Source organism: Lepisosteus platostomus, chromosome 20 (assembly GCF_059453375.1).
Source record: "Lepisosteus platostomus isolate fLepPlt1 chromosome 20, fLepPlt1.hap1, whole genome shotgun sequence".
Taxonomy (NCBI): domain Eukaryota; kingdom Metazoa; phylum Chordata; class Actinopteri; order Semionotiformes; family Lepisosteidae; genus Lepisosteus; species Lepisosteus platostomus.
In genome coordinates this window covers 13,489,066-13,515,414 of record NC_142630.1, presented here as the reverse complement: position 1 = coordinate 13,515,414, position 26,349 = coordinate 13,489,066, and the positions used below count along the sequence as shown (strand labels likewise).

The 26,349-nt window shown below is 39.9% G+C and overlaps 2 protein-coding genes and 2 long non-coding RNA genes across 13 annotated transcripts in view; 2 read left to right on the top strand and 2 right to left on the bottom strand.

Moving 5' to 3' along the window:
• The first annotated feature begins 206 nt into the window (after positions 1–206).
• On the top strand, positions 207–10,761 carry katnb1 (katanin p80 (WD repeat containing) subunit B 1). The gene is made up of 20 exons (XM_088613812.1): positions 207–617; positions 1,549–1,619; positions 1,963–2,093; positions 2,543–2,660; positions 3,289–3,389; positions 3,588–3,629; positions 4,564–4,647; positions 5,074–5,189; positions 5,538–5,609; positions 5,818–5,968; positions 6,404–6,588; positions 6,967–7,118; positions 7,385–7,435; positions 7,865–7,926; positions 8,226–8,429; positions 8,587–8,736; positions 8,908–8,984; positions 9,465–9,539; positions 9,872–9,988; positions 10,223–10,761. Exons 2-20 carry the CDS (start codon positions 1,580–1,582, stop codon positions 10,353–10,355), a joined length of 2,061 nt encoding a protein of 686 aa, XP_088469938.1. The 5' UTR covers positions 207–617; positions 1,549–1,579; the 3' UTR covers positions 10,356–10,761.
• Positions 10,762–16,047: 5,286 nt separating this feature from the next.
• Positions 16,048–18,724, top strand: LOC148644542 (uncharacterized). The gene is made up of 5 exons (XR_015928668.1): positions 16,048–16,123; positions 16,936–17,235; positions 17,639–17,690; positions 17,830–17,880; positions 18,458–18,724. It is a non-coding gene; the product is annotated as an uncharacterized LOC148644542 (long non-coding RNA).
• A 795-nt stretch (positions 18,725–19,519) lies between these two features.
• On the bottom strand, positions 19,520–21,531 carry LOC148644541 (uncharacterized). Its single transcript, XR_015928714.1, has 5 exons — positions 21,344–21,531; positions 20,904–20,948; positions 20,594–20,648; positions 20,292–20,344; positions 19,520–19,731 (listed from the first exon to the last, which is right to left on the bottom strand). It is a non-coding gene; the product is annotated as an uncharacterized LOC148644541 (long non-coding RNA).
• Positions 21,532–24,374: 2,843 nt separating this feature from the next.
• kifc3 (kinesin family member C3) overlaps positions 24,375–26,349 on the bottom strand; it is a 36,258-nt gene continuing 34,283 nt past the window's right edge. For all 10 annotated transcript variants that reach the window (XM_088613613.1, XM_088613611.1, XM_088613605.1 and 7 more), the window contains one exon: positions 24,375–26,148. In XM_088613613.1, the coding sequence (XP_088469739.1) occupies positions 26,126–26,148 (23 nt within the window). In that variant the 3' untranslated portion in view covers positions 24,375–26,125. The remainder of the gene's footprint in view (positions 26,149–26,349) is intronic.

Below are 26,349 nucleotides of genomic sequence, written 5' to 3'. Positions count from 1 at the left end.
CTAGTGTCCTATTATATATTTGCAAACATTTCAACATTGAGTACAGCAGGTATGATTAGAAAAGAGCTCTGAATGGAGTAAAATTTGGGAAAATTGAACTGAGCGCTTTGCCTCACGCGCACGCGCCACGAACAGGAAGCTGCGTGACCCGTCTGCCCTGAATATCACCCTTTCCGATTGGCTGACCCTGTTGCTAAGGTACTTACTTTACTGCGACTGAGGGTTGGGGTGTGGATCGGAGAATAGATACTTTAAAAAATATCAGTTAAAAGGGTATTTATGGACTCTTGAAAAGGCTATTTAATAAAATAGGTGCTTCTGTGAATCGTTTAAGCTGAGGAAAGGCTACTATCTTATTTCTAGACGTGGACAGAGGAGGCAGCTATGCCGCTGTGTTGCTAGGTTGGTAGTTACGAATCGGCCAATAGGAATCTGCGTTGGAGAGGGGTGGGTGGGCAGTAAAGGCGAGTGGATGACAAGCAGGACATGTTATAAACTAGTCAGGAAAAATGGCTGGCTTTTGTTAAAACTATTCGGTGCTTTTTTTTTTAAATGATGCGTCCAACGACTGAACGTGTGAGCTGCAGGAAGTTTGGATGAACACAGATAAAGGACCGGTAGGTCTCTAGTTCTCGTGTCCTATTATATCGATGATGAAACGGTACGGTATTATTTTCTTGCTGTGTTCGTTGTTTACTGAAGTTAGTAGTTGTTACATGTTGCGGGGACTTTCTAGTATTACTCCATTCTGTAGTGGGTTGAGTTGGTTACAATTTAATCCACTTAAGGTTGTGGAAAATAAAATAGGATATATGAACTTGCGGTTAAACAGGACAGGTACTTTGGTGCCGCTACGAAGACTCTTAACTTCTTACTATCAGGAAACAACAGCACCTGGTGCACTTTTCCTTTGCCGTAGGTTATAATTTCTGCAAAGGTCGTGAAAGAAAACCATACCATCAATAACGACTGGACTTCTTGGTTGTTCTGCTGCACTTGTTTTGGAAATATAGTGGCATCATCTATCTCTCTACAGCCCAAGAAATAGTTTCCGCATTTCTGAAACCTGTCTTTCAATGTTTTCCACTGATCCTTTGTTTGAACATGTACATCGCGCTTATAATTACATTTTCCACTTTTGCGTTACGAATGTGTAGAATATTCTCTTGTTATCACTGCTGATATCAGCTGGCAAAGAAGCTTTTCAAATATTAGTACAGTATTCTTCGTCACCATAAAAGACGAGTGTTACCTAGGCAACATCACTTAGTAATTCAGCACCTTCACTTTATATTGGAGTTATGTCTCATTTAAAACTTAACAGACGGTCGAGATGACCTTACGACGATTTTTATTTTTACAGTTAAAAATAGTCAATGGTTATTAAATCCCCAAATTAATGTGTATTGTGCAATATGTGCATGCTACTTGGCTATGCCACATCGGTTTCCGTCCACTAATCTCTTATAAATGCTAACAATTTACCATTTTGTTAATATGACTTGTGATTGCCATTGCTGTTAACTGATACTTTGCTTTTCCCCCAAGATTACTCCAAGCACACAAATGCTCATCAGACATGGCCGCAGCCAACACAACTAAGACTTCTTGGAAACTGCGTGAGTGCTTACATTTTCCATGGGGATTTTTGGGATAATTTTTGCTTACTGAAAGGCTGCTCATTGGATTAATAATATTATGTTTCATTACCGTTGCTTAATCACATGTGCAATTTATTACTGTATTCACTTAGACTTGATGTGTGTATCTTACCAGAAAGTCAACAAGTGTTGTTGAAGGAGTGCAACCAGAGTGAGATGCTGACTTTCGGCATTATTTTATGTGAATCTTATTGTGAGTTGCAGAGCAGGACTTCTGTAGTAGCAATGCATGCTCCCAAATCGAGCAGATTTGTTGGGACACAGTAAGTAGATTAAATGTGCAACATGTTGCTTTTCCTAGAGGAGATTGTTGCTCACGCCAGCAATGTCTCATCTCTGGTTCTGGGGCAGACGTCTGGCCGGCTGCTGGCCACCGGAGGGGAGGACTGTCGAGTCAACATCTGGGCTGTCAACAAGCCCAACTGCATCATGGTAACCAGCCTGCTCTGTGCAAACTGCTCTGCTCTGAAGTCTTTTCCTAGGCCTATTGGTCTCTCAAAAACTGCCTTTCCATTCTGTGTTGCCTCAGAGAGACACGGATAGATGGAATATTGCTAGAGATGACTATGTTCAATCTGTTTTGATCCGTTTCTTTCTAACTTTAGCTTTCATTGCAGCTTCATAAAATGTCCTGATAAAATTGTAATACATCTGAGTTATGCCATTGGTAATACAGCTGTTTTACTCCATGAATGTTTGACCTTAAGAAACATCTTATATCACATCACATGATATGTATGTGAAATAATAGGTTTAGTTGATTGCTCAGACTGGAACTGAGGGAATTGTCCCTCTCTGTACCTTCCAATGTTATCTATAAAACTTGTCCTCTGTTGAGGACACTGGAATTGTGGAATGCAGTCATTGTTCTTCTGTTGCAGAGTTTGATGGGCCACAATAACCCAGTGGAGAGCATTCAGTTCAATAGCTCTGAGGAGCAGGTCGTGGCTGGGTCACAGTCAGGGTCTTTGCGGGTATGGGACCTCGAAGCAGCCAAAAGTAAGTCTACTGAGGTTTACTTCTGAAGACATACTAGCCAGTTTGAATTGCTCTTTCAGTGATAAGTCCTTAACCCCCAGAGGTTTCATTTCTCATGTTCCTGGAACGCACATGGTTGCTGTTTCCGTGTTGTTAAGTGCTGTAAAGCGCTTTGTGGCAAACTGTTGTGGAAAGGACTATAGCAAATAAAGGGATTGTTTGTGGTTATGAAATTCTTTAACTAAAAGCAGGGATAATTGGCTTGTTAAGTCAATAGCCAAAGTAAAAATGTGTAACAAATTGTAACAAACCCTAGTTTGTTACAAGAAAGCAGTTCCTATTGCAGAACAAAGTACTAATACTCATTATAAAATATTATAGGGCCATGTTAATAAAAAGTTTGTTGCATTAAGTTTTTTAAAAAGATCAAAAATGAAAAATAATAAAATGTTTACATTTTTAGGTCTTGTTTAAAGATCCTGAAAGATTTAATACAGTACTATTCAGCTTCTTCGTGTTTAAAAAAACAAAAGATTTTATGATAGTACACAAAAAAACTGATTGTGATGTCTGAATTGTTGGCGCCTGCTGTTTGAAATGCTGTATGTAGTGTATGAAGATGATGCTCTAAATATCTTTTTTGCTTTAGTTTTGCGGAACCTATCTGGGCACAAAGCAAATGTCTGCAGCCTTGATTTCCACCCATTTGGAGATTATGTGGCTTCGGGTTCGATGGACACAAATATCAAGGTGCGTGGTGGCCCTTAACTCTGCGAAAGCATATACTTGTCCTTGAGAGATGCCTTGTATAGCACCCTCACCTCAGAGAAAGCAAATTGTTGCATATATGCATACCGAATATGTTCTATTTTGGAGCAGGTAGAGCAGTCTAAACCCTGTACATATTATTTTTTTACTTGAGTTTAAATGTTATTTTTTGTTTTATAGCTGTGGGATATCAGAAGAAAAGGATGCGTGTTTAGGTATAAGGTAAGAAAAACCACATTTATGCTGTAAAAAGTGGTAAAAGCAAAAAGTGTGCAATTATTATTGTCTGGTTGCAATACGGTAGGGTCTCAACATCTGTGAATTTGCTTATTTACAATTGAGTCCAGCTGACAGGGTCTGGGATGGAAGAAAGGCAGAGTGGGATGAAACTGAGCTGAAGGTTGTTAAACACTTTCAAACTGGACTTGCAACAGGCTAGGATTGTGAGATGAATCTAGTTAATGAATGAGGCTCTCGCCTACCCCCACCATGCAACATTAAAGAGGTGGATTTGGTTATAAGTGAATATAGCTGCTTGTGATGGTTCTCTGCAGTATTATTACCCTACTGTGTTATAATACCTCACAGCCACGTAGACTGCACTTAATAAATTAGGATTTTATATACTATACTGTATTACAAATGAAGTGTTATTTTGAGATAATCAGGCGTAGATGCTTGATTATCATGGTGGATTATTATCTCTTCTCTTCTTTAATCTCATGTTGGGCACAATGATGGAAATTTTAATTTAGAGGGTGTGGTTTGTTGGTTCCCTGGATTAGTGGATGAAACCTTTTAATTTCCTGTCTTGGAGGAAAGAAGCTTTTCTTTTTGTTTTAGTTCTTGTTAGCATTCATGGTCATCGTTTAGTGTTACGTTTTGCAATGCAAAATAAAAAATGTTTTTCTATCTGTTTTTTTTCTGGGCTTATAAAGTAGTGTTAAACTTCCATTTCAGGGGGTGTGCACAGCACATTGTTTTCAGTAAACGAGAAGTGCCTTTTTGTTATTTTGTATTTGTAATGTTTGCCCTTCATGATTCTGGTTTCCTGATGATGATAAAAGACCCATCCTGGGTGCACCATGGGTTCTGTTGTGAAGGTGTTCCCTGGTTTGGTGTGCATGTTCAGCTGACCGTGCTCTTCTTTCCTCAGGGACACACCCAGGCTGTCAGGTGTCTGGCCTTCAGTCCAGATGGGAAATGGCTGTCTTCAGCAAGTGATGACAGCACAGTAAAAGTAAGAGCTCCAGAGTAGGCTTGCACCTGAGTTTATCAGTTTTGTGTAATTCACAATGTTTGTGCATTATCTTTCTTTAGCATTTTTATTTGTGCATGTGCATTTGACTAGGTTATCCATCTAAAAGCCTTTAAATAAAACAAACCAAGCAAAAGTTCAGAATACAAGTGTACAGTAAATGGTTTGTAGCAATATATGCACTTTTAGCCTTTTTAAAATTGACTATTTGTATTATTAATCAATGATCCCCTTATGGTCATGGCCTTTTTAATGTCCCCAGAGATGGATTTTTGGGTCTTAATGCTGAATGTTTGTTAATGGATGTACACTAGATGGAGGCACCTCTGTTCACATTTTATACTATAATCAAGTGACAGTTTGTTCCTTCTGCAGGAGTCATTTTGAGACCTTTTATCCTTTTTTCAGCTATGGGATCTGACAGCTGGAAAGATGATTACTGAATTCACAGCTCACACAGGCCCTGTCAATATTGTCAAGTTTCATCCTAATGAGTACCTGCTGGCGTCGGGCAGCTCAGACAGGTACAGTTGTGGAAGGAACGCTGGATTTCTTCATCTCTTTTACTTGGTGCAACCCCTTTTGTAACCATTGCTTGTGGAGAATGTGGGAAACTGACAGTTTATGAAGTTTATGAACACTGTTTGTTTAGAGATATTAACAAAGTATATAACCGCGTGTCTGGCCTTCAAGAAATTACTCCCCTAACAGACAAATAGGAAGAGAGAATGTGGTTATTAAGTTGGTATAATATATGTAATGCTTCTGGATTTTCACATAGTGAAGCACAGAAAGCATCACAACATTTAAAATCTATTACACTGTTCAAATTCAATTTCAAAAACGGATCCTGCATTTCTCCTTTCATTTAGGACAATAAAGCTCTGGGATCTGGAAAAGTTTAAGATGATTGGCTCCACTGAAGGAGAGACGGGCCCCGTCAGGTGGGTTTCCTTTCCTTAATATGTGGCCCTGCAGGATAGTTTTAGCAATCCTGTAAAACCGAATCTTTGGTGCATTTTCATCCCGGATCAGCTTTGGTCTGCTTTCAGGAGCTTGTGTTGCACCGTGTAAAATATTTAAGATTTCTGCCTTAATAATGCCTTCTGCAGAGCTCTCTCTGACTTGACCTTTCTTCCGGTCAACCTCCAGATGTATAGCCTTTAACCCTGATGGGTGCTGCCTGTACAGTGGCTCCCAGGACTGCCTCAGGGTGTATGGATGGGAGCCAAACCGCTGTTTTGATGTGGTGCCTGTGAGCTGGGGTAAGGTGGCAGACCTGGCCCTCTGCAACAACCAGCTGGTATGTATTCAGACTGCTGAGTTCTTGGGCTTCTCATAGTGCTGACATGCAGTGAGGTGCGTTCACATGTATTGGCGGATCTATTTTAAAGGTAGTGATGGATATTGCTTTCAAAACAAAACTACTGTTTTTTTTTGTAGAAGTACTTTTGTGCTGTTCGTTAAGTTGTATCCTGGTTAATACTGTCAAGAGCTTAAATGATGTATTTAATAGATTTAACAGTCACAAATGCTGTCCTGATTCTTTTTTGATAGATGTAAAAAAATAATTGCATAGTTAATAAATTAAATGATTATAGCAAAATGCTCCTAAAATGTTAGATGGATTTGTGAATTTTTAATCCTTCACATGTATGATTTAATGTCAGATATAAAATGTCCCTGCATAAAATCTTATGCTGTCCAGTAATTTCTGGCTCTGTCCCTCTGCCCTGAGATCGGAGTGTCCATCAGTCAGTCTGTCGTCTCCTCCCATGTTGTGGACCTGAACCGAGTGAAGAAGTCAGGTTCTGTGATTCAAAGTCTGGTTCAGGACGACAAGCCGCTCAGTGAGCCCCCTGCCAAGGGTGCTACAATTCGGCGCAATTATGAGCGTCCACTCACAACCTGTAGCAAACAGAGGTAACTATCCCTACTCCTACAGCGGCCTCTGCTATGCTAGTGAAGATGGCATTAGTACCGCTCTATCAACCCCATCCCGTACTCAGCGGTTTTAAGCCAGTATTCTGCATACTAAATTACCTGCGATTCATCACGTTTTATTTTTCTGAAATGAACTACAATTGTTGTTTGTATCTTTACATACAGTATATATCTCCTATATGCTTTGAAACTGATGCATATTAAAATCTCGCAGTATTCAAAGGGCCTAGTCTTCAGGTGTTTTTCCCCTGGTGTCAGACAGTGTATTCTGCATCATCGTCAGTGCTGCCTGTCAACCGTACGCATGTTCCTTCAAGCCTGAAATGTATGATGGTGCCCGACTGTGTCCCTGCTCAGGGTGAAGCAGAACTCGGAAAGTGAGCGCCGCAGCCCCGAAGGGGAGAGGCGCAGCCCCAGCAGCGAGGAGGAGCGCGACGAGAAGGAGTCCACCGCCGAGATCCGCAATGCGGAGGATTACAAGGAGATCTTCCAGCCAAAGAGTGCAATATGTACGCAGCCACGCACCCAAAACCTGCATCTCCCTTTGCTGCTGCTTCTTATTTCTACTTTATTCACAGCTTTTCTGTTATTGTCCCCAGTTTGCTCACTGTCTTCCGGCAAAATTTCATTTTTCAGTATTTCATGTGCTTTGACCTTTTGCAGAGAACATCGGGACGCCATGTTTGGGTCAACATGAATTTTCACAGTATTTAATGTTGTTGACCTTATTTTTCTCCGTCTGTGGACATATGTGACTCTCTTGTTCACTTCGCAGCTCGCACCCCCCCTAAGAAGAGTGAGCCCTTCCCTGCACCCCTGGAAGATGGTGGGTTTCACGGGATAAATTATTCTTGAGTATGAGTGCATATTGTTATTATTTAACCTGAAATATGTGAGAAATGTATTTCCTCACAGAGCACTGGCATTATGAGAGCAAGTGGTGGAAAATGCTCCACTTTCAACTTATTTCCACTTTTAAAAAATCTTTTTTAAGCTAAGATGTGTGGAAGTACCTAAGCAGACATTTTTCAGGTTTAGATGTTTTCATTTAGGGTATTCTCTCCAATCCTTGTCTTGTTTAAACGGGGACATTTTTTTTTATCTTTGATGGGTAGCCTTTTATGGTGTTCCTCTTGAATGTAAAATGGTAGCATATAACTAGTACACTGTTAATAGAGGAAATATAAGTTCATCTTAATTGAAGTTCTTTGATTTCAATATATTTTTTGGCATTGCCTGTTTCTCTTCTTTATAGAGACGTTTCCAGTGAAGCCAAACTCTGCAATTGAGATAACTCCCATTCCAGACAAACATGCAGTAGGTGTTGAACCACAAATTCTAATTATTGAAAAAATACAGCAGCTAATAAAAACAGTATATTTTATTTAATATTCTGGATTTGTGTTCCAATATATAAACCTTTTTCCATTTTTAAATGTTATAAGCTAACTGAGAGATAAATCCTGGGATTCTGCAGATATATCAGATATATAGTAAAAGCACAACCAGTGGAACATGAGAACACCAAGAATAAAAGCTGTTCAGGCTCCTGAAACAGGGCATGGATGGTATATGATTTTATGTGATGTAATTATTCATCCTTCCTTTCATTACAGCCTGAGATTCTTAAAATACCAGCCATAACAACATCTACCCCTATCAGTCGGGTGGATCCGGCCATAGCGCCCCCTACCAGTCGCCCATTGCCTGCGATTAACCCAGCCAACCGGCCAGTGGCGGGGATGAAGCCTGCTGAGCCTGCTGTCATACTCGCCTCACGGAATGAACCCATTGGGCTGAATGTGGCCGACTTCCTCCCAGTACGTCTGCCAAGCGCTTCTTTCTTGGCATTGGAGCCAAAGCTACAGCTGGACACGTCTGTTTTCCTACCGGTCCTATAATGCGTGTGTGGTTTGTTGGAGGTGAGGTGTATACATATTTTTTTTTCCTTAATGAATGTTGATTTTGTCTCCTTAGCCAGCAAAAAGTAACAAGCAACCAACCTTGAACGATGATGATGCCTTGACTCAGATAAGAAAAGGTCATGACACCATGCGTGTGATGCTGTCTAGTCGCCTTAAGAACTTGGATACAGTCAGAGCTGTGTGGAGCTGTGGGGATATGAAGGCAAGTGTGTAGAGCCTGTGAAGACTATTCAATTGTACGTTTTTTATTATATGAAAAAAAGTTTGATTTTTTTTGTGACTTTGTGACATTGCTTGAGTAACAAAATTCAGACTTTTCAGGTAGACAACTACCTGCTTGATTTAAACTTTATCTGCTGCCTTCCTGTTTCAGACTTCCCTGGACTCTGCGATTTCCATAAATGATCTTTCTATTGTGGTCGACATCCTAAACATTATCAACCTTAAACCGTGAGTGGTGCTTCAGTGCTTTCTAAATTGCTGTATTCAGATCTTCAGGATAGCATCTCATTACATGTAGGCTAGGCTTTTTTTTCATGAAGCAGATTCTTACATTTTTCCACATTGTATTTGAGTTATAACATTGCTGCTTTCACTTCCCCAGCCTTTTAATATACTAGGGAATGAAAGCAAATGTACCTTTTGCACTGTGATATTATGAGAAATATTAAGGTTAAAAGCAAGGAAATTATATTCAAATCATGCTGCACATTGAATGCTTTCCAATAAACTGCCTTTAATTAACATTTATAGAATTTGTGTTAAGGCTACAGATCACAGCTTTTGCTTAACTTATTGATTGGGGATGCAAGATGTTCTTTAGCTAGAAACGCATTGAAACTAGGAAGTGCAGTTAAAACCCAAAAGTCAATAAAACTCATACTTCTATGATAAACGCTGGAGACAAATATAATTTCTCTGTTCTTCAAGATCGCTTTGGAAACTGGACCTCTGCACATCTATCCTCCCCCAGATTGAGGAGCTGCTGCAAAGCAAGTATGAGAGGTGAGTAGACAATCCAGAGAGATCAAGGCAAGTTCCTTACTGAAACTTCCAGCTCCATTTCATTTATATCCACTTTTAATATTAACAGAATCATTTTTATTTAATTAAAATGGATAATACTGGATTAATTCAGTATTATCAAAATTCATTTTTTGGAAATTGTTTGCCTTAAATATATTTTGCTTGTTAAAGTAATGCTACTGATTATAATATCAGATGATCAGGACGTTTGGTACTGAATCCTGTTATCCATTTTAAAGTAAAATTTGAAGACCTGCTCCCACAATGTTCTGCCCTGAAGAATAAAATGTTACTCTCCTTGTGCTTCTCAGCTATGTCCAAACAGGCTGCACCTCATTAAGACTCATCCTGAAACGTTTTTGGCCCCTGATTTCTGACACTCTGACTGCACCCCCTTCTGTTGGGGTTGATATTACAAGGGAAGAAAGGTGAGAACTCCTGTCTTTTGGAAAATAAAAGGACAGTTTTACTGTCTCTTCAATAGCTCTCTTTGGCATGACTTTGAAATGGAAGAAGTGATTAGAAAATGAATAAATGGATTGCATATATCAAAAAAACATCTTTAATGTTAAGATAAGAAATGTTATTGATGTGGCGTACATTGTTGCTGCATGCATTTTTAACCTCTCTTCCTCTGAACTGTCTGATACCCTCCCTCGCAGACATCAGAAGTGTAAGGCATGTTACAAGCAGCTGAAGAACCTGAGTAACGTTGTGAAGAATAAAGCTGGCCAGGTGGGACGGCATGGAAGTGCCTTCAAGGAGCTGCAGCTACTCATGACTCCTTTGGACTGAAAGTACTTCTCTCCCAGACCCTTTCCTCCTTGTTAAACTGTTGCTCTCTGCCATGATTTAAAATGGCAAAAGCAAAGCACTTATCACTGAGCTTGGATGTTGGACGCAGCAGAGAAAGCTGATGGAGGAGTTGTGATGCACTGAGGGCAGGGACTGTGCTCCGCTGAATACCCACAATGCTGCAGGATCGTCTGATGGCTCCAGGTGTTGACAGTTGTGTTTCAGTACCCTGTGACCATGGGCCACACGAAGATGGGTTTGAAATGTGGCAGGTTTTTCTATTCTTTTGTTCTGATCACGTTTTAATGTTTTCATTATTTTTACATTTTCTGAGATGCTGAGGACATAGTCCAGCTTGGATTTGTCATGGGCAGGAGCATAAAAAATAAAACTATTTTGCAAAGTATACAGACTCTGCTGACATGTTGTATACAAATTGTCATCATATGAAAATACAATATGCTGCATTTCTTCTAGTTTATAGTACCTACTGTAGTTCCAAACATTTGACTGGGGATCTCCAGGACCAGTTCTTTTAGGTTACCTTAGATTGCTTGTTGTTTCATGATTAGGATCATTTGCTAAGAAACTGGTGAATTAAGCAAGGAATATGCTTAAGAGAAGACCAGTATTTAGAGGCTGAAGGATACAGTATTATGACATGTTCCCTAATGATCTCTAAATTAGTTAATATTCAGTTTTATTGATTATTCAGTTCCAGGCCCTGTAGACATTTGTTAAAACCTTGGCCTCTCTCGGATCATTATTGGGAGAACCCTCTCCTAGTAGCTATGATTTTACATTTAAGCTTTTGTGTCACGCTGTGGTGAAACCTCACAGGTGAACTGGAGCAATCGGATGAAAAGTGGTTTCAGTTTTAACTCCAACAAGAACAATATAAAGTAACCCGATTTCCATCTGCAAACTAAAGCATAATATTAGCAGAATTCTCAAGCAGAATATTAGCACTTGGTTTATAGTTACTGCCATTACTATTAACTTTAGATAAATTTTGGTTAAAGTTATAGGTTTATTATAGTAATAAATGTATATTTAAATGTTTTGTATGTATATAGTGCACCATTTCCAGCACATGCACAAAATGATCTGTTACTCTGTTATCCTTTTGAATAGTTCCTTCTCTTTAGATCACAGGTTTAGGATGATTGAAATGTATATGTGAAACGGCAAGATTGCTGTTATCCCAGCCACAAACAGCTCAAGCACAAACGATGACACCCACTGCTTTTGTTAGTGCTTTCGTTCCTGAGATATAGGGCCTTTGGGGGGGGGGGGGGTCACGTGACTATGCAGGCTGCTTTGACCGCTAGTAACCTCCTATGGAAAATTCAAGCTCTCTGTCACTGGATGCAAGAGTATGAATGTCTGCAGTTTTGTTTCAATGTTTGCCGGGGGACGGTCGATTTTGTCTTTCATACCAGTAATTTCTGTCTATTTCTGTGAACAGGAAAATTGTTTCTAATATCATGCCGTCATCGCACGAGTTGCGGGTTTAGCCTTAAAAAGCGAACATTTGCACGTTCTTGAAAGAGGCTTTAATTGGCACATCTTATACTTTGGATCTGTGTCAACATTTTGTTTTAATCTGAAGAAGTAATAAGTTTCACATTCTGTCCGTTTTAAATATCAAATCTAGAGACGTTTAAAGATTCCACTAGGAAATTGTTTTTTAAGGGGCACTATGTACTAAATTGACCTTGGTAGTCTCTCACACATGAAAGGAAATATCGGAAATATTTTAAACTTTTTACATAAAATAATTGAACATAGATCTAGTTTTTTTTAAACCGTCATGCTTCAAGTGTAGACAATAACGGACTATTTTTGTCAACGACACAAGGCTATAAATTCAAATTCTATTCCTTTTAAACATTTCATATGTTGTAGATGACGGCCTTTTACGTAGTTTTCATTGCAATGACGTGATCTATAGTTAGGGATTAAAACGAGCATAGTAACTGATTTAAATCCCACACTATTAAAATTATGCCTAGATGTGTATACGATGCCGGGCGCACCTCGGCACTTAAACCGAAACGGCCACGTTTGCACAAAACAACGTATGGTCGGAATAAACACCATACGAGAAACTAATATATATTATACCTGTTCACAAGGATGGTGGATTCTGTTTTCAAACAAGACACCTATGAGAGCTCTACTCTAACCTGTTTGCGGTCATTATAATGCTAAGAGCATTTACTGTATGAAGATGTAAAAATGATTCAGGGGAAGGACGGAAGGTTGCTTTTAATTTAAATAAAGTTTGTCTTTGTAATCCTATCCGTTCTATACTTTCAGAAACATACATTTCCTTCATAGACCAGTCTATGAAGATCATCATCCAGCGCTGGCACCGGCTACTTAGAAAACAATATAATTGGATGCTCAGCTCCTTGTGTGGAGCCAATAGGAATTGACGTTTCCTCTTGTTGACCAATAGGAACAGCTCCTCGGTATATGAGCAACTGGCCAATAGCAAATAAAGGAACAATCCCCCCTCCCCCCGGCTGACAGACCGTGTTTCTGGTTTCTGAGGCCCCACAAGAAAAATTCCTCACCGCTTCAGCAAGGAAACAAATAAAAAAAACAACTAATCTATATTAAGCAAGTCTGACTACTCAGAACTGGTATGAAACCTAGAAGTCCATACCATTACTGCAAGTGGTGTGGCGTGCAAGAGACCTGGATGTGGTGCTCTTCCATCTTACCTTCTGTAAGGTGTTCATATCATCCACCTGTTTATGCTAGGTCTATAGAAAGTAAGAATAGGGGCACTAAAATCTAGTCTAGACTAACAACCTAGACATTGTTTCATATTCATTTAATTTCTTACTTCTCTAGGTAGCAAAGGGTCTATTGTTACAGTATGGTTAATGTCTCCCATTTGTGCTGTATTTCCCTGACAAATATAATGCCAGCTGACATGTAAAGTACTATCTATAGAAAAGGACTTAGTCTGACTTTTTTTATGCAGTAGTGAAATGGCTACAACCCCTCAAACCACAAAGAGGAGGCTATTAGGTCCTGCAATGTTAAGGTGCAGCTTCGGTCTCCCAGCTCAAGTGTCTCCAGGAAATGGTTGTATAGGTGACACTCATGCAAGCTTTGTGAAAGCCCCTGCATTCTGTATGGATGTTCAATTATCAAGTGCATGGATGCCTGCCCCCACAATGGCATAAGTGGGGTAGTTATCCAAAGAAGAATGGTAACTTTCATTCAACAGCCCCTGTTCAAGGAAGAATGGTAAAAGACCACTAGAGTAGATGTACTCCTCACTGCACTTCAGGAAAACCTGTGTATGCTCTAGATTAAGCCAAGAGCTCTAAACACCCCTTTTGGAGAGCCTGAACCCAGCAGGTTCTATGCTTAACTAGAAGATGATAATTTAAGGACCTTGATTAACCATCTAGCTGATGTAAAAAAAAAAAAAAAAAAACAATTGCAACAAAAAAGACCATTCAAGGTAAATCCCTCCTGTTAGTGGGACCAGCAGACAAGCTAATGGCCATTTACAATGAGACTTCAGGACATCTCAACTTTATTGCAGACATGATACAGTTCTCAAGCTCAGGGATCACCATACAAACCATATTACAGATGCAGTGTGGAGGATGTCCCATTCTAGAGCTTCAGTTGCCAGTCTCCCTCCTTCCCATGTGATCAACAGGGCTCTTTGTAGCACAGTTTTCAAGAGAAAAGGAGAGGTGTTACACAAACAAGTCCCGACATGTGGTCATTGTACATTGTCTTAGAATAGCAGTTCAATACCAGCAACACCCCTACCCTGGATTTACAAGCTTTGAGGGAACAAGCTCCTCAACCTTACCCAGATCACGAGCCATCATTGGAAAATAACCACACCATCCCACACTTGTCCAGTGGAGATACTGCTGCTGCTAGGAAACTCACTTCAGCACAAAAGCATTAGTCCAATAACCCAGTCATTTTACCTAAAAGGACCTTCAATTTCTGCCCATTTCAGCAGTGAAGTAACCATAGCAGTGCCCTACCTGGGATTTCAGTGGAGGGATCGCTCCTCACTGACTGTGCAGCAGCAAGCTGGGTTTCTGTATCCCCAAGATGGGAACACAACTAGGTTCTTCCTAATATACAGCTTTCCTCAAGAGCCTACAAAACTAGTCCCTTGGAATGGTGTTCTTGTGGAATCTAGTCTTTGCCAACAGTGTGCTGCCAACACATGCTGGACGGATCAACGCAAGGTAATGCCCACACCCATGAAGCCTCAGTTTCATAGTCTCGTGACTAAGATTGTACAGCCTTCAGAGTCCGTACATGAGAGCAGCCAGCTAACCCTCATCTAAACCAAGTCCTTGAAATAGAGAAAGCAATGTGGACAAGATGAGCTTATTTTTGCATGCAACATCTCCAGTCAGTATTACCAATTAAGAGATCTGCAAAGGCCATTTTCTCTATATCGACTCACCCAGGAGCTGGCGAGCACACATTATCTTGTACGTGTAGCACTTCCTACTGCATCTCCAAGTCACAGTACAGCTTCTCAAGTCCCACAAATGATGAGCTGACTTCAGTAATGGTGTTCTGGTTGAGTTTTCTAAACCATTGACATCTTGCTCTTCTCAAACAGATCTCAATACCCAGAGCTACAGGCACACTGACAATACAACTCACAAGAAACAATTCTCCTGTTCTTCTCCAACTCAAAACACAATCTAAATGTTTTCCACCAAGGGTTCACTTTTATAAGCCTCTTCGTTAAATACGGGGGCTTGGTTAATTGCATGGGAACCAATCCCGAAAGCCCTACAATCCTCATGTGGAATGCCCTGGTGTGTCCACCTCAATAATGCTCACCTGCTTCCAGATCCCTGCCTGCTCAGAAGCCATCTTGGCTCAGAGAAACACCACAGTCTGGGCTTGAGCCAATATGCAAGGTTCCTAAAAAAAACTATCATGTAGGTCACAGGGACACTATGACGTTGCTTAAATATATTTTAAAGGTGTGTTCTTTCTAAACCTTTTAGCATCCCTCAGGTTATTTAAGAAATAGATTAAGATGAAAGGATAGTGATTTGATTCTGGTTTATATATATTCCATTACACATATAGACTTGTAATTTTTAACTCTTAAATCAGTTCACCACCCGATATTATTTCTCTTACTTTGTCACAACTCTTGTCAGTGCCTGCTATGATTGGAATTGTGTTCTCGGTTGATCTATCGCAAAGGAGGAAGTCAGTGCCACAGACCTATTATAAAAACATGCTTTACTAATAGTTTCTTTGTTTAGAAAATAATACTGATTGCTGAATGTGAAGCTCACTGAGCTCGGGAAACCACGAGTGAAGGGCTCGGCGATGTGAGAAACCTCAGGCATGAGCTCAGAGGAGATGAGAGAGGACAGAGGCGTAGGAGGATTGTAGACTGTGGCCTGAGAGTCCATGAGCTGGGGGCCCAGACATCTTGGTGTAGGCGTCTGGTTGCTCAGATGAGGGGGCTGTGATTATCAGCAGGAGAGGAGAGTGTGGGGGTGTGTCTGGAGTGTTAGATATGTCTGTTGGTGCCCATAGTGGCGTCAGACGCCTCTGTGCAATCAGCCAGCTTTCTTTGAGCTAGTTCTTCCTCCCTGCTGCTTTCAACAGCTGCCAGAGTCTCTGCCTGAGCCTCTCGCAGTATTCATAATACTTTTACAGGACACCATTGGTGTATATGCTGTGCTGATCCTGCTCTTGACCTCTGTAGGAAATTGTTCATCTCCTGCCTGGTAGGTTTAGACTCTTCAAAAGGAAGGGAGGGTTCGTCTGGTTTAACGAGTGTAACCGTGTTGTCTGGGGTCGCTGTGGGTTCTTATAACTATTCTTCCACCTCCTCTCTTGTGAACTCCAGTTTTCCTCATCTTTTATCCATATATAATGCTTAGGGGAAGAATTAAAGTTTAGAATTGGGTTGCACTGAGACTGAGAAATTAGAATTTATTTGAATATAATATGTACTTTAGTACAGTGCAATAGTGTTGAAAATTAAACTAATGAGTTAAGTAGTAACCAAAATTAAGTTACAGTAATACAGTGTGAACTACTTTGACATGGACCAAGGGAAACGTGAGTGGATGTCATGGGGAAGTGTATTTAAAAGTTCCTTTATGCAAAGAGTTGTGGGAGAGTGGCACAGGCAATCCAGCCATTTTGTTGAAACCAACAGCCTGTCCTCTTTCTAGCAATCATGTCTCATGAGGTGATCGAATCAAACTGATACCAGTAGCCAAAAGGGCTGCATGGATTGAACACTGTCCTCTCATTTGAACTTTCTCATGTTCTTGTAACTTCTTAAATGAACATATCAGTTGCATGAGTAGCTAAAAAGTACAAAAATGGTAAATTATGTGTGATAAACACTTAAAGATTAAAACTGACTTCCTGGTGCAGCGTTAAGTTAAATCAGGTTATAGAACAGAAAGTGTCCTGCAAAGATCCTTAGACCCCACAGCTCGCCTACATTTTTTTAAATTCTTTCATTCACATTCCTGTGGCTCTCAGATACTAATAAATATTAAATAGCCTAACTGTGATTACTCAGGTGGACATGGGAAAAAAGCGATTTTGAAACTTGTAACTCATGGGGGTTCTGAACGCATGCTCGAGGAGGAGGAGCCAAGACAAAGGAAAGCTGCACCGTCAGCCTGTTGCCACGCCCACTCGAGTGACATCTTTCGTAGGCCACGCCCCGCGCACCTGTCCGCCAGGTTCTGCGGGAGAGAAGGACGCTGAGCGAGTTTGTTCCACGGTTTTTATTCTTATTTTTTCATTTTCGTTTATTTGAACGTAGATAAAATTTTACTCATGTAATTATGAAGTCTAAATCTCACAGGAGAAAGAGGTAAAACACGTCTTTTCGTTGGGAGCTATATAGCAGTTTTAATGTCTTTTCTTTTCCTAGAAAATGCTTTTGTTAGTTTTAACAAGCCACTTGTGTTACACAGACAGCGCGTCTATTCCTTTTACATGGAGAAAAGCTCTGTTGTAGGAGTAAAGACACTGCTGTTTTGCCAGAATGAAAACGTCGCTTTCTGTATATCTTAAATCTTTCTTTATCAAACATTTCGTTAACTTGGTTCACAAAATCAAACGTGGGCATTTATCCAAACCGAAAGTTGCCTACATAGAATTGTAGAGCTTTTTCATTACTTTCTAGAGTATGTTGGGTGATATGTTCTTATATTCGTGGTAAAATGTAATACTTTTTAGTTTAAATTCTAAATTCTGCTGTTTTGTGTCTTCAGTTTAGTGTATTCGGGCAGGACATGGCTCGCGTTAAATAATAGGAGTATAAACGTAAGTATAAACGTTTTATTAATTTGTTTACACGTATTTAGTTTAATTCTGCACTATCTTGCCCTGGTGAAAACGAAAAAACCTTGTTTTAAATTGTCTTTAAATGCTCCTCTAAATGCGTCTGTTCTTGTGTTTCCAGCTTGGTGTCTTCGGGCAGGACATGCTCGGCTCAGCTGCGGGAATTATCTGTGTAAGTATAAACCTTTTTATTCGTTTACAGCACACGTATCAAACTGAAGTACAGTATATACTGTCCCTCCCGAAAATTGATGTTGGAAAACGTGATGCACCTTGTCACAAGTAGTCTCAAACCAGGAGATACTAGATTTCTTCACGGCGAGGGTACTTTTGACCCGACAGCACTGTAACCCTGCGGTTTATAGAAATCATTTTCTGCTAAAACTGCGATCACTTTTTACCTTTTTGATGCGCAAAATACAGATTCACAAGAAACCATTTTGTTAAATGTTAAAACAAGGGAGCCTATAAAGATTTGGATACATTATTCATGTGTTAACTAAGTTGTTTCAAAAAAAGAATATGCGAAGCAAAAAAATCGTAAAAAGGCACATCAGATTGTGGTAGTTTCTATCTAATCGATACACTGTAGCTGTATTGATTGTGTTGTGCCTTCGGTATTCAACTGTTTCATCTTCTGAACGTGTCAGTCAATACAGAGGTTCGATTTATTGTAAGAAGCTGGGATAATTTCGAGAACCTGATTGTAACAGAAAGCACAGCTAATACAGATTTCTGTTCTTTTGCAGGAAATCCAACGAAGTTCCAGTCTTCATTCTGGTCGCTGCCTCGACAGATGCCTTGGAGAACCAGTAACGTGCTGTATGTTTCTGTGTTTTTCCATGTAGTCTTTTCGTTCTCTGTTGACTTGTAAAAGCATTTAGCATTAATATAGCCGAGCTTTGACACTTTGTAATTTAAATGCATGTTAATTTTCACTTCAAAGCCTGCGCATCTGTCGTTACTGGAATGCTTTGTTTTGTATGCAATTTTCGCTCAATAAATTGTTACTTGAAGTTTGATTTTGTTCTTTCGTTTTTTGTGCAGAGTTCTGTATTCCCTTGGTCCTGAAAAACCTTGATGTTGGTGAGTTTTTTGGCGGAGAGATTTTGCAGTTTCTTAAAAACCATGCGATGGGCTGTTTTATCCTTGAAGTCCCGACCGCAAGGGGACGCCCTATCGCATTTTGACTTGAAAACTGCAGAGGCTACCCCCTTTTTAAGTGGGTCCAGATTTTCCCGCCAAAAAACTTATATATCGGGTCTCTTTCAGAGCGTGGTCTCCTCCCATCAATCAAACCAAGCCTCGCCCACCCCCTTTTAGGAGAGGGGTTGGGCGGGGGCTGGCTGATTGACCACAGCTCTAGCCAAGCCCCCTCACTCCCAGCAGGAGAGGAAGGCAGGTTGGTGATGGCTTTGGTCCCTGCAGAGAGGCAGGTCACCTGGAGTGGACTTAGTTACGAGCTTGTCAGTTACAAGCCGTGACTGATGGGCTGAGTCCGCCCCGGTTGACTCGTCTCTCTCGGGACCCAGGCCATCACCAGCCCGCCTTCCTCTCCTGCTGGGAGTGAGGGGGCTTGGCTAGAGCTATCCTCAGTTCTCCTCCCCCTGGGGCTGTACCTGCGCTCACTGCTAGGGACCCTAACCCCCCCAGAGACTATCTAAAAAGGCGGGAAAATTTGGAGACACTTAAAAAGGGGGTAGCCCCCGCAGTTTTCAAGTGAAAATGCGATAGGGTGCCCCCTTGCGGCTCGTGGCGCAAAGTGCAAAACAACCCTTCGCATGATTTGAAAAAATACAAGACAATGCATGAAAAAATCAAGAGCTTTTATTGTAGAATGCACAGCACATACAGTAGCAGCAGTGGTCAAGATACATCATTGAGTCGAAAACATTACAGATCAAGCCGCTGGTTTCAAAAATGAACTTGAAGGAGAAGCACACTTGTCAAGAATAACTTGCCAAAGCACGACGAGTTGCTGGAGAGGAGATCGCCGGAGCGCTGAGGATCAGGAGCCGCAGAACTGAAGGCAAAAGAAAAAGGATCAAATTAACAAGATATCGGATTTGCTGTATCGATTAACTTGACATTCTAAAGTCTATTAACGTTTTTAAATAAGATGCCTGAATAAAGAAATATAAAAACACGCTCAAATTCAAATTCAATAAACCAACAGGTAACTTCAGGAGAAATCTCACATAAATCCCAATCCCACTACCCCAGAATTTCGAAAATAGGTTCAGCCACGTAGGAATTCAATGCTACTTGTAAATTTAAGATCAAGTACTACTTACAGCCTGTATCATATTACATTTAACTCCCCGCACTGAAAACCATCGTTAAAATGTGTTCGTGTTATCTCTTTACCCAATGGATTCAACAGGCGAATAAAAGAACCATAAAAAAGAACCAGCGCCTTCGAGTTTCTGTTCAACAAAACCACAACGAAACTAAATATATAGTATGTATTAAAATATATAGTTAGTATAAATCGTTCTGGTGTTAAAATGTTGGAAAATACACGTTTCCCTGTCGAGTTACACGGGTATTAATAGTACAACGGAAGGTAGGAATATAACTTACCTTGGAAAAATTCTTTTTCATAACTGGAGGCCCGTTCTTGAAATCTTTGTCACCTGGAGAAGTAAAAAACAACAACAAACGAATTAGTTTATAATATATTTTACAATTTTGGAGTCACCATGTGAATAAAAGAACCAGCGCCTTAGAGTTTTTTTTATTTCTGTTCAACAAAAGCACAACGAAACGAAAATAAGTTATATAGTTAGTATAAATCGTTCTGGTGTTAAAATGTTGGAAAATACTCGTTTCCCTGTGGAGTTACACACATAAATAGTACAACGGAAGGTAGGAATATAACTTACCTTGGAAAAATTCTTTTTTATAACTGGAGGCCCGTTCTTGAAATCTTTTTGTCACCTGGAGAAGTAAAAAACAACAAACGAATAAGTTTATAATATATTTTACAGTATTTTATTATTTTGGAGTCACCATGTGAATAAAAGAACCAGCGCCTTAGAGTTTCTATTTCTGTTCAACAAAAGCACAACGAAACGAAAATAAGTTACATAGTTAGTATAAACATGTTCTGGTGTTAAAATGTTGGAAAATACACGTTTCCCTGTCGAGTTACACAGATATTAATAGTACAACGGAAGGTAGGAACAACGTTACCTTGGAAAAAAATCTTTTTCAGAACTGGAGGCCCGTTCTTGAAATCTTTTTGTCACCTGGAGAAGTAAAAAACAACAAACGAATTAGTTTATAATATATTTTACAATATTTTATCATTTTGGAGCGGAAAGTGTTATTATAGCCCGAATCCCAAAAGGGGATTACACAGCTGCTGACTGTTTGAAGGTACACTACAGCCTTTTATCGATAAAGGAAACAGACCTAGAGATACCATATCTTAACAAAAACATACTAATTAAGACTTCGAGAGCACGCTCAAAGAGATCACAAATTTCGGCGTCCTAAAACACAAATTAAACCGAAACAAATGCAATAACAAAAGCAGAAACAACAACACATTTTTGCCTAGCTTTTCTGAAAGTGAGATTTGATTTTTTTGCTCTTAAAACAAGAAAATTAGAAATAAAACGCACACGCACCTAACGCCGCAGAACCTCTCCCCGCCGCCATCTTGCCGGGCGCACCTGTGGAACAGGTGGACGGGGCGTGTCCGCTGAGGAAGGTCACTCTGGAGGCGGGCTCGGCTCCTGAATGACAGCTGTGGATTCCGCTACAAGGGTTCAACACGGATGTTACTGAAGATAAATAGAAACTTTAACTCACCGAATCATACATAAAGAATACAACCGCTAAGGATTTTCAGACACCCTGGTACAGTGGCATTCCCCTGAGAGGCTGTCTGCCGGTATGGTTTAGCTTGCGGCCGGTTGATTGAATCAAGAGAAAGGTGCTGCTGAGAGACCCCTGTCGCCCCTAGTTAGGACTGCACCTCTCTTGTACTGCTAGTGCCCCACCTGTCCTGCAGGTGTCTCAGTGGTATAAGGGGCTGCTTTTTAGAATTCAGAACTATTCATTTACAAAGGACTTAAACCCCCCATTTTCCCCTGTTTTGAAGGGCCCCGAAAATGGAGCCCCCCAAAACGGCCGGCGTGGTAGAGAACAGCCACCTCCACAAACTCACCCCGCCAGCGCAAGAGCCGAACCCGGGGCTTGGATCTCAGACTGACGGGGAGGCTCGGGGCTCGTCTGCAACTCACGGCACTCAGCGGGAGTCGATCTGCTTTTCTAAACTTTAGACGTGTCCGATGGTTCAGCCCGCGGAGCCACCAGGCCGGCCACGGAAAACACCGGGCATGAGCATCTCTTATTCAGTCTAAAGCCAAGTCACTGTCCCGAGACGAGGCGGTTCCCCCTGTTTTCTCGCTTTTCGTGCAATAAAGCTTCTAAGACGCCTTTGTGAAGCGCTTTTCTAGCGTTTTGTGCGACTGGACATGCCTTTTTTATCTTTTCGAATGACAGTGAAAAATAAAGTATAAACGTTTGCAGTAGAGTTGGGGGAGCCTGTATATCACGTGTCAGACATGAAGTCCGACAGTTTAAAATGTTTCTGTTTTTGTTTTTTTAAACAACTTATTCATATACATATATATACACTTATGCAAGACAACTTTATAAAAACTACATAAACGATTAAACGCATCTAAATGTTTTATACCCGGTGTCTTGGCAGAGTATCCCTTTGGTTACTTTATACCAGTAGGTGTCACGATATCATATATTTCCATGAGCGTTTGACAAGGTTCCTTCAGTTTAAAGATTTAAAAATCAAAAGCAATACATGTAAATACAATGTGAACACGTCTTCGCTTAGATAACCAGTGGAGCATCATGTCGCTCCTTATTATTACTATTAGAGAAGCCATCATTTAATATACTATAAAATAAAGTTACTGTAGTCAAGTGCAAAGAGTGCTGGTGGTAAAAATGTTGGCTATGAATATCAGATGTCTGGTAATGAACTAGTGGAAGCAGTGTGCGACAGGTATTTAAGAGCTTCATAATAACATATATTATCTCTCTAAGAGAGAGAGATGCAAATTAATTTTGATTAATTTAAAAAGTCGTCAAAATTCAATATTATGCTAACCTTTTACTGTTCATGATCTGAATCCATGGGATAAATAAAGTATTTTGAATTAAATTGAACTGAAAACAAATCGTAAATGTTCAATTAAAGTTTCAATGAGGTGACTTCATCAATACTTCAATACAAAGACAAGGATAATGATGTTTTTTAAACTTAGATATATGTTCAATTTAATGTAAAAATGAAAATATTTTAAATATTTCCGAAGTCTGCGTGTGTAAGAGTTTCCAATGTTGCAGATGTATTATAAATTACCAAGGTCAACTTAGTACTGTACATAGTGCCACTTAAAAAACTATTTCCCCGGTTCTTTTTCACGGTTCCGAATTTGCTTTGCATAAATAGTAAAACAGCGATCTTGTAATATTAAAATTTGGTAATGCTAGCATTCTTAAATATGTAATAGGTTATTCCATGCTGGGAAAAAAAGAAGAAAGAGAACACAACGTTTCGGCCGTGGAGCCTTCTTCGGGTGTCGCGCAGCTACCCACCTGAACTACTACCTTCTTAAATATGTGGTTTAAAAAAGACGAGTCGAATCGTTAAACGTCCCTCGATTTGTATATTTACAAAAAAATATTGACACAGCTGTGATGTATTAAGACGTGCTAGTTGAAGCCTTTTTCAAGAACATGCAATTGTTTGATAATTTTCGCTTTTTAAGGCCAAACCCGCAACTCTTGTGATTACGGTATGATACTGGAGACAAACTTAGTTTTCCTGTTCACATAAACGCACAGACAATACTGGTATTAAAGGCAAAATCATCAGCACCCCCACCCCGGCAAACATAGAAACAAAAATACAGACATCCTTACCCTCGCATCCAGTAGCGGAGTGCTTGAACTTTCCAAACGGGTTACTAGCGGTCAAAGCCGCCTGCATGGTCACGTACCGTACAGTAATTACCCGACAAAGAAGGCGCTATAGCTCGGGCCTGAGAACAGCTTGGAAGTTACTTTCAACAGCACAAACCGATACAAACGCAGCACTAACGAGTGCGGTGGGCTTCATCGTTTGTGCCGTTTCGGGGGGTACGTTACGGAGTTGGTTTACGTACAAGTAAATGGCGTGGGATTTACACATACAGCAGCGCTATATAGTGTAGCGCTCTCGGGGGCGCATACCCACCTGAACCCGAGAGTGCTGGAATATATATATCTATAAATGGCTACAGTGTGAAATCCATTATTTCATGTAGAAGACACCATGAAAAAAGCTTTAATTTACCTATTTAAATGTCTGTGTAAGTAGATGATGTACACATTGAATGTAATAGTTGGTAACTTGCTTAGAACTTTAACAATGCCAGTTTAGTGCAAGGATCTTTATTTTGATTTTATTCGATTTCCCTTTTCAATACTAAAAGGTTCCGTTTTTCAATTGGAACAGACGCCTAATAACATTAAATGTACGAAAGGAATCTTTATTAAACTGACATTTTATACATTTTAGATTTTATTTCCTTCTCTAGTCATTCATGACTTGCCAGTCTTGAAGTCTGTAAAAAACACATCTACAACAAAGATTAATTTGTAGTTTATTGAACAGCTTTTAGAAAAATCAAAAAAAATCTGTCGATTGGAAAAAATAATTTCAGTCCCAGGTTATTTTAAAAAAATGTACAAAAGCATTTTACAAGTTTTAATATGAAACTCAAATGAAAACAGAACAAAACTTCATATACATAACACAAAATGAACAAGTTTACATTTGTTCTTTGAGTCCCATTAAACACTAATTAAAGCGGTCATGACAAATTAACGTCACTTAATATACCTACTGCACGTGAACACACTGAACTCATTGATGAGCTAGCGCAGGCATGCCTATGTTCAGTAAACATGAAATTAGTGGATTCTGCTTTTAAGCTTTGATGAAAAACTGCGCATTTACGTTTAAACTGATTCGTTGCTAGCTCAGGCCACGTTGCTACAGAAGTGATTTTGTTTGCTGAACCTGCACACAGAAAACAAGTCTGAAAAAAAGGAGGAAAAAGGATGGTTTTCAAAAATATGGCTTTTTAATTTTGATTAAAACATCATTATGCACAAAAAAGCAACCTACAGCTGTACCATTTATACACTAATAAGTATTTGCATATTGCACTTGTTTACATTCCAGGTAAATTGAGGATTTTGATACTTTGAAATTGTTCAATTTATATATAGATTTCTTTTCAGGCTTAAGTGGGAATACACAGGTTCAGTTTCCTTTTTGTAATTTGAAGCAAATTTGCTATTAATTTCTAAATGTCAAAATTCTTATTTGCAATTTCTTTAAATATTTCTGTTTCTACATCCTGAGTTTAACTGCTTTTGAGAAGAAAAGCACTTAAGAGCAGTAAAGGAAAGACATGCTCCCATATTTTCTAAGTGCCACAACCCATTACTCCCACAAGGTGTTCATACTTAATATCCTAATAAACGATTCTCTGGAAATGTAAAGACTGTAATAATTGTACAGAGCAATATGCATATGATATACAATCTTCTTCCAGCACATTTACATCTAAAATGATTAAAAATCCAGCTGTTCTAACAACCTCAAGGTGCTTTATTCAGTGTACAAACTTGGATTGATGAATGAGAACTCATATAAAAAAACAGAAAAGCAAGAACAATTTTAAACAAAAAGTATAAAAAGAACAATATGCAGGTATGTCATCTTACCAGACTGAATAAAGTGCATTTTGCTTAGAAATACTGTGAGTGTAGTACCTCCATCTGCCGGTCTTGATTCTTATAAAAAGTAGAAAACAAGGTTTCCTAATGGGGTAAACTAAGACAGGAAGAGGGAAAGGCTAGCTCTGATTCCAACAAAGCTGGACTGGAGTGATTCTGGGATTGGAAGACTTAAGCATTTTGGTCCCCTGTCTTCATGCTGTTTAAGAGGGTCTTCAACGTTTTCAGAGAATGGAGAAGTTCCTTGGAGAAATCGCCTTCCTTTCAGTTTATCACAGGAAGAATGAGGAATAGCAGCATTTGAGGGAAAGTGGTATCCTCTGTGGTTCTCCAAAACAAAATAAAATGCGCAGCACCCGCTCAAAAGAGTTCAAAATGCAGAAGAACACAGGTTTCCCGATGCTTATTCAAAAGGGTGAGTTTCTCTCTAGGATTTTCAGTTTCAATAAGTCACAGATCACCAACTCTAAATCCAGGAGACTGGAGGACCCCCAGTAGTCCAGTATCTTTGATCTCACTGGAACCATCCGACTGCCACTCCGGCTGGACAGGTGACTGAGGGGTCTGGGTTTCCACAGGGCTGCCCAGAGTTAGGCGGTGAGTTTCATTTTCCCTACGAACGAATGGAAAAAAAAGATTAAGTCTCTTGGAACAATTCATCCGCGTAATAGATTCTGAGAGCTCTGCACAACCTTAACACTGCAATGGAGCCATGTGCTGCATGAACCAAAACAAAAGTATTAAAAGTAAGCATCCCCTGGCTGAAGCCATGTTAATGCTTCTAGGACTACAGGCACCATGCAATGAGGTATCC

Bases quoted from the DNA above. Each gene is read 5' to 3' on its own strand.
- katnb1 (XM_088613812.1), top strand. From the start codon at position 1,580: ATGGCCGCAGCCAACACAACTAAGACTTCTTGGAAACTGC. The intron at 3,630-4,563 runs GTAAGAAAAACC...TTCTTTCCTCAG, and splicing joins GATGCGTGTTTAGGTATAAG to GGACACACCCAGGCTGTCAG. The intron at 4,648-5,073 runs GTAAGAGCTCCA...TCCTTTTTTCAG, and splicing joins GTGATGACAGCACAGTAAAA to CTATGGGATCTGACAGCTGG.